At 46.7% G+C, this 8,205-nt stretch overlaps 1 protein-coding gene across 1 annotated transcript in view; it reads right to left on the bottom strand.

Moving 5' to 3' along the window:
- Positions 1–2,214: 2,214 nt before the first annotated feature.
- Positions 2,215–8,205, bottom strand: part of camkvl (CaM kinase-like vesicle-associated, like) — a 136,599-nt gene continuing 130,608 nt past the window's right edge. The window contains exons 11-12 of the mRNA XM_029720345.1: positions 5,335–5,888; positions 2,215–5,175 (exon numbers count right to left, since the gene is read on the bottom strand). Of these exons, the coding sequence (XP_029576205.1) occupies positions 4,221–5,175; positions 5,335–5,888 (1,509 nt within the window). The 3' untranslated portion in view covers positions 2,215–4,220. The remainder of the gene's footprint in view (positions 5,176–5,334; positions 5,889–8,205) is intronic.

Here is an 8,205-nt window from a genome sequence, read left to right as displayed (position 1 = left end):
CGGTCACTTTTAATCTCTCGTGGACAAACTACAGATGTCGGATCTTAATGTGACCCATTTCGTCGGAAGGAGGAGTTATTGCTTATTCGTCTGGAAAATGTTATCCCGAGCGGGGACTTCAGTATGCCAATAATTCAGATTAAAAAAACGGGTGCACCGTAAAGTGTAATGGGGGGATAGTCTCCCCGGCGAAATATACATGGGAAAGGAACATCCCAATGTAGACTCTGTATTGCGTTAGTGGAAACCAAGACTGTTCTCATGGAAGGTCTGCCTGGTTTTGACTTAGCAGAAGTGACTTCTTGTATCAGGTTAGGGGAATTTACGTGGCAGGTTTTATGGTGACAGGTTAGGCTAATTAAAGTTAAGGTTAGGAAAAGGGTTAGAGTTGCATCTCCATCACACCGATATCGCCTTGCCTTTTGGTACACCAGAAGTACATTCATTTTCAATGGAAAGCTGCTTTTGCCTTGCAGCATTGCGTTGCAGAGGCAGTTGCGGAGCGTCCTGTGTTCGTGTGGTGCGTACGTTGGATATATCCAATGTGTGCATCAAGTTGTACGTGTAGACTTGACAGAACTAGTAATAACAGGTGAATGTTAAACGTTTGTTGTACACATATCCACAAAAAAATGATGGATTACATAATTAAAAAAGTTTGACGGCACTAATTATTATGCAGCATGGAATGCAATAACACTGTCGGTCTGATCGAGGCGTTTGCTAAAATGCAAAAATTGTCCTTGACGCGTCTCAATCTAGCTGCACCAGGTCTGTCCTGAGAACAGTCTTGGTTTCCACTAATGCAATGCTGCAATTCTGACGTCCTGCCTAGAAATTCTGCCCCATAACACGGAACCCAAACCGGCTGCGCGCGCGCGCCATCGTGCATAGATGTATTTTGTCCCCCTACACCAAACGCCATCATGACACGCAGGTTAAAATATCAAAACAAACTCTGAACCAATTATATTAATTTGGGGACAGGTCGAAAAGCATTAAACCTTTATGGCAATTTAGCTAGCTATCTTGCACTTGCTAACTAATTTGTCCTATTTAGCTAGCTTGCTGTTGCTAGCTAATTTGTCCTGGAATATAAACATTGAGTTGTTATTTTACCTGAAATGCACAAGGTCCTCTACTCTGACAATTAATCCACACATAAAACGGTCAAACGAATCGTTTCTAGTCATCTCTCCTCCTTCTAAGCTTTTTCTTCTCTTAACTTTATATTGCGATTGGCAACTTTCATAAATTAGGTGCATTATAGCCACTGACCTCGTTTCGTCTTTCAGTCACCCACGTGGGTATAACCAATGAGGAGATGGCACGTGGATACCTGCTTCTATAAACCAATGAGGAGATGGGAGAGGCAGGATTTGCAGCGCGATCTGCGTCACAACTAGAACTGACTTCTATTTTAGCCCTTGGCAATGCAGACGCTCGTTGGCGCATGTGAGCAGTGTGGGTGCAATAATTGAATAATATAGATTTCTAAATTTATTTTGCAGTCAGCCTGTTATAAGGCAGGATCCTTATTATCGCCATGTGATGTCTCGTTAAACCATCAATACGGCGCTAAATTCACTCGCACTTGCAACCATTTTTGGTCACCTCATTACAGCTCCCTAAAAGATGATGTCTGTGTCTGGACTAATTTCATAGGAAGGTTCCCACGACGATGAGCAGTTCTCATTTGGTTGAGTGTCAAAGACTCCAGGCAGAGGTTTATGGAGACGGGAGGGGTTAGGAGTCGAGGTCACCAGAACTCGGATGAAAGAAGGATGTGGAATATGAATCAGATGGTGGTGGAAGTAAGGAAGAACGGACCTCTGTCCAAAATAACAGGAAAATAAGCAAAGTTGGGATGGGAATGAAGACTCCTACTGTGGAGAATACCTGGTTTCTGGCTAGAGTCCAGTTTCTGGGACAATTTGGGGCCTGAATTGCCAAACCTGTTGGAAGTATCCAAGATAGTGGAGTCGGTGTGGGTCATGAGGAGTGAGCTGATCTTGATTTCTTTGCGTTTCCGCTGAACAGAGGAAACGTCTGTTGGGTATCAGGTGAATTGATGACCATGCTGCATCATGCTTTAAGCTAAGGAGAAGAGCACCTGTCAAGGGAGAGCTGGAGTCTCAGAGAAAGTGGGTATTCGAGGAGCTGAAGAGTATTCCTGGAGTGGAGCTTGTGTCTATTCTTGTGTTTTTTTTAATGTGGAGTCCTTCCCTACCCGAGTGAAGCTGGGGTATGTGTACTTTACTGTAAGAAAATGTATTTCCAGGTCGTTGCAGTGTAAATGGTGTAGAGTGTTTGGACATTTAGAGAGAGTCTGCAGGCGGAAGAATCCCAGATGGAGAAGTTGTGGAAAAGAAAGTCATGGTGTATGTTATGAAGAAGCTGTGGAGTGTTGCAACCCTGGTGAAAAGCATGAAGCTACATCTTTGAACGAGGGCGAAAGAGAATGAGGTCACCAAAGTCAGGGCCGTCCAGAACATTTCATATGCAGAGGTTGTCGAAAAGAGTGGATGGAATGAAAGTCACTCTTGAGGACTCCATGGTGTTGGGAAGGTCTTCAGTGCAGGCTGTAGAGTTGGCTTCTCTCCAACAGGATTCAGGGATGTTACTTGTAAAGAAAGTGGACTGGAGGGAAAGTCCAGGAAGATGAACATTATTGTGGACGGGTTAGGGTTAGGGTTAGGGTTAAGGTTAGGGTTGGGGTTAGGGTTAAGAGCGGTTCCTGGGACTAAAAGATTTCTCAGGGAAGGAGTTACATGAGGCGCTCTAACGCCCCGGAGCCTGGGAGCTATGGAAGTCTGAAGAAATTAGGGATATAGGTTTTGTTAAGTTATTTTTTGTTGTGTTATTAAGTTAATATAAAATAGCCGTTGTTGTTGATCTGTATGGCTGCATTCAGATATACATTTTATACATTTGGATGTTGCAGAAGTAGGACGTAAGGACTAGACTGACCACACATGGAGAGAAAGAGAACTACTCATTTTCAACCACTCACGAGGAAGGTTGCAACATTTTGTGAACTTTCAATAAATTCCCTGGTTTTCCTGAAATCCTAGTTGGAGGATTCTGGATTTTCTGCTTATTTCTCCTTCATTCTGTGAATTCTCCAATTGGGATTTCTGGAAAATTAGGGAATTTATTGAAAGTTCCTGGAATTTTGCAATCCTACTCACAAGGATCATTTGAACTTCCTGATGCATCAGGAAAATACTCTGTGACGAGAGATCAAGTTAAGATCCAACATCTTTACGTAAACAAATGGTACCGTAGATCTGTCATGATGATACAACGGGATGCGTGAAATAATGAGAAGCATTCGTTCCTGTGCTTTGGACAAATCTTTTGCAGGTGTTAGCATCTTTCAAATTTTGTAAGAGGAAGGTACATATAGGGACATAGACTTGCCCGTAAGAGGAGGGTACATATAGGGACATAGACTTGCCCATAAGAGGAGGGTACATATAGGGACATAGACTTCCCCATAACTTGCAAAGAGAGAGAGTGGATCTCTTAACACTTGTGGACCCAGAATTACATAGAGCATCTGACCAATTACGCAACACTGAGATTACTGAACTATAAGAAAGTGAATCAGGGCTGGGATCAATTCCATTTAAATCCAATCAGGAGATTCATTTCAATTAAATGTCATTTCTGATCCTTCAATTTAATTGAACAATCCGGATCTCATGTTTCTGGTGTAGTGTGTCTAGTATGAACGCTCGTTCGATTCGATAACCCATCTGTTGCTCTGTTCCAATATCCACTGGCATACAACTTAGACATTCTAGAATCAACGAGGTGTTCTAGTGTTCAATATCCACTGGCATACAACTTAGACATTCTAGAATCAACGAGGTGTTCTAGTGTTCAATATCCACTGGCATACAACTTAGACATTCTAGAATCAACGAGGTGTTCTAGTGTTCCAATATCCACTGGCATACAACTTAGACATTCTAGAATCAACGAGGTGTTCTAGTGTTCAATATCCACTGGCATACAACTTAGACATTCTAGAATCAACGAGGTGTTCTAGTGTTCCAATATCCACTGGCATACAACTTAGACATTCTAGAATCAACGAGGTGTTCCAGTGTTCAATATCCACTGGCATACAACTTAGACATTCTAGAATCAACGAGGTGTTCTAGTGTGGATATTGGAACGTCATAACAACCCCAAACCCCATCCTGCCCACCTCATAGGCCCTTCCCTGGCCTCAGGGATGGGGATTGGCTAGATTGGACTGCTCCCCTCTGTCTGTCTCTCTCCTTGTGCTCACCGATTGCCTGACCAGGGGAGCGGGTGGGCAAGGAAGGAGGCGGGTAGGAAGGAGGGGGGATGGTGAGGTGGGGGAGGGAGGGAAGAGGTGGTCTGGGGGATGTGGGGAGGGGTGGGGGTGTAGCAGTGGAGGTGCGGGTGGAGGAGTGAGATGGTTGGTGTTGGGAGGAGCGGGAGCGTGAGGAGGGGGAGGTGTGTGTGCTGCGTGGGGGTTCGGGAGGCGGGGGGCAGTCACTGATCTGTTCCAGGAGAGAGGGCATGTCCCCCTCGATCTTCTCCAGCACCGCCGCCATTTGCTTCTCGATCTGTTCGATCACGCTGTCCATCTGCCAATCAGCAGTACTACTACCATGACCTCTGACCCTGACCCCTCCGTGCCCCAGGCCCCCATACATCCTCCCTCCACCCCCACTGCCGTACAGAGTGGAGCAGTAGGAACCCCCGTACCCGCCCAGCTCTACCTCCTGGCCGTATGCGGTGGTGTGTCGGCCTAGACTAGGGGAGCTTCCCAGGGACCCTACGGTATAACTGTAACCTCCCTCGGACAGTTTGGGTTCCCCCCTGGACATGCTGAACTCTACACTGTGACTGTCTGACCTCTGGTCTCTACCGATGGGGCTCGCGTCACCTCTTGGCCCTATCCCAGTTCTTACTGTTGATCCTAGCCCTGTTCCAAGTACCCCTGACCCTGCTCCAAATGTACCTGCCCCTCCCATCTCAATCCCAGTTCCTACCCCCATGGACACCACACCAAGCCCAGTTCCTCCCCCACCTCCAGCAGGCCTCTCAGCTACAGCCTCAGGGAGCTGGGTCTGACACCAGCAACTGTCATCCTGCTTCTTCTCCTCTACCGGAGCCTGCACTGCCGGCTTCCTGTCAGCAGGAGCAGGTGGGGCTATGGCTGTAGCAGTAGTAGTAGTAGTAGTAGTAGTCGTAGTAGCAGCAGCAGGGCCTGGGCCCATGTTGTGGAGTTGGGCGTCCATCTTGTGTCGTTGAGTCGTTGGAGTCTCAGGAGTGACATAGGTTGGTTGCTTCTTCTTGGCATTGCTAGGCAACGATGATGCTGCTGTGTTGTGGTCAGAGACAGTGACGGGGTCCTGGGGCTTGGTGAGGTCACGGGTTACGATGGGGGTAGGAGGTGTTTTGGTCTCTGTTGTTGTTTTGGTTTGACCCAATGCGGCGGCCATTTTGCCTGACGTCTTCTTCACGGCTGGCTTCTTTGGCTCGTCCCCCAGAGGTTTGGAGCTGGCATTTGATTGATTGGGAGGTTGGGAGCGCGGTTCGTTATCGGTGGAGGGAGAGATCCCTACAGAGGGACTCAAAGAGCTTCTCCCCCCTCCTCCCCTCTCCTCTCCCCACCTCCTCACCCCTACTCCCCCGTTCCTCTCCTCACGCTCCGGATTAGTTCCAACTGTCACCTCTGGTGTAACCCCTCCTCCCTCACTCTCCCCCACTCCCCGCTCACTCTGCCCTCCTTCCCCCTGGTCCTCACCCCTTCCTTCCCCGTGTCTTCCTGCCTCCACTTCAGCTGCAGCAGTCTCAGATGCACGAAGACGCTGCATGAAGGTGGTGACTCTGATCGCTTTCTGTGAGAGAGAGAGAGGGGGATTGAGAGGGGGGAGAAAGAGAGAGAGGGGGAGAAAGCGAGGGGGGAGAGAGAGGGGGGAGAGAGAGAGAGAGCGGGGAACATTGGTAGGAGGGAGGGTGACCGGGGGGGGAGAAAGATGTAATCAGACAATAAATCCCAGAACTGGACTGTACATTTTACACATTTTTGGGGGGAGAAAAACATTAGTCTTATTGGGATAAACTGTGTGTCTAAGACCAAATATTGATCAGTGAAACACTGATATCACTGAAGTAAAGCAGTTATCAAAACTGCAGACACAGAGTCACCTTTCTCTAACTTTTAGACCTGTGGGATTGGGATTCTGTGTGTGTGTGTGATTTCTTTCTCAAGCACCACATGTATGGGTCAATGAACCAGGAGCCACTATAGAGGAATGAGACGGGGCCGGATACTGCATCTCAATAGTCAAATGTGGTTTCCTTCTTTTCCTCAGCTCCTTTCCTTTTCTAGTCGACAGATTTTTCACTTTGTTGCTCTAACCACTAGGCTACCTACCGTTCTACCGTTCTCCTTTCCTTCGTCTGACCCGTAGAGATCCGCAAGGCTGTAACTACAGTCATGGCCAAAAGTTTTGAGAATGACACAAATATTAATTTTCAGTCTGCTGCCTCAGTTTGTATGATGGAAATTTGCATATACTCCAGAATGTTATGAAGAGTGATCAGATGAATTGCAATTAATTGCAAAGTCCCTCTTTGCCATGCAAATGAGTGTTGATGAGGACAAGGCTGGAGATCACTCTGTCATGCTGATTGAGTTCGAATAACAGACTGGAAGCTTCAAAAGGAGGGTGGTGCTTGGAATCATTGTTCTTCCTCTGTCAACCATGGTTACCTGCAAGGAAACACGTGCCGTCATCATTGCTTTGCACAAAAAGGGCTTCACAGGCAAGGATATTGCTGCCAGTAAGATTGCACCTAAATCAACTATTTATCGGATCATCAAGAGCTTCAAGGAGAGCGGTTCAATTGTTGTGAAGAAGGCTTCAGGGCGCCCAAGAAAGTCCAGCAAACGCCAGGACCGTCTCCTAAAGTTGATTCAGCTGCGGGATCGGGGCACCACCAGTACAGAGCTTGCTCAGGAATGGCAGCAGGCAGGTGTGAGTGCATCTGCATGCACGGTGAGGTGAAGGCTTTTGGAGGATGGCCTGGTGTCAAGAAGGGCAGCAAAGAAGCCACTTCTCTCCATGAAAAACATCAGGGACAGACTGATATTCTGCAAAAGGCACAGGGATTGGACTGCTAAGGACTGGGGTAAAGTCAGTTTCTCTGATGAATCCCTTTTCCGATTGTTTGGGGCATCCGGAAAAAAGCTTGTCCGGAGAAGACAATGTGAGCGCTACCATCAGTCCTGTGTCATGCCAACAGTAAAGCATCCTGAGACCATTCATGTGTGGGGTTGCTTCTCAGCCAAGGGAGTGGGCTCACTCACAATTTTGCCTAAGAACACAGCCATGAATAAAGAATGGTACCAACACATCCTCCGAGAGCAACTTCTCCCAACCATCCAGGAAGAGTTTGGTGACGAACAATGCCTTTTCCAGCGTGATGGAGCACCTTGCCATAAGGCAAAAGTGATAACTAAGTTTCTCGGGGAACAAAACATCAATATTTTGGGTCCATGGCCAGGAAACTCCCCAGACCTTAATCCCATTGAGAACTTGTGGTCAATCCTCAAGAGGTGGGTGGACAAACAAAAACACACAAATTCTGACAAACTCCAAGCATTGATTATGCAAGAATGGGCTGCCATCAGTCAGGATGTGGCCCAGAAGTTAATTGACAGCATGCCAGGGCAGATTGCAGAGGTCTTGAAAAAGAAAGGTCAACACTGCAAATATTGACTCTTTGCATCAACTTCATGTAATTGTCAATAAAAGCCTTTGACACTTATGAAATGCTTGTAATTATACTTCAGTATTCCATAGTAACATCTGACAAAAATATCTATAGACACTGAAGCAGCAAACTTTGTGGAAATTAATATTTGTGTCATTCTCAAACTTTTGGCCACGACTGTACACTATATATACACAAAAGTATGTGGACACCCCTTAAAATTTGTGGATTCCGCTATTTTAACCACACCGTTGCTGACAGGTGTATAAAATCGAGCACACAGCCATGCAATCTCCACAGACAAACATTGTCAGTAGAATGGCTTTACTGAAGAGCTCAGTGACTTTCAACGTGGCACCATCATAGGATGCGACCTTTCAAACAAGTCAGTTCTGCCCTGCTAAAACTGCCCCGGTCAACTGTAAGTGCTATTAT

Source organism: Salmo trutta, chromosome 28 (genome assembly GCF_901001165.1).
Source record: "Salmo trutta chromosome 28, fSalTru1.1, whole genome shotgun sequence".
Lineage (NCBI taxonomy): Eukaryota > Metazoa > Chordata > Actinopteri > Salmoniformes > Salmonidae > Salmo > Salmo trutta.
This window is presented reverse-complemented; position numbering and strand designations above follow the sequence as displayed.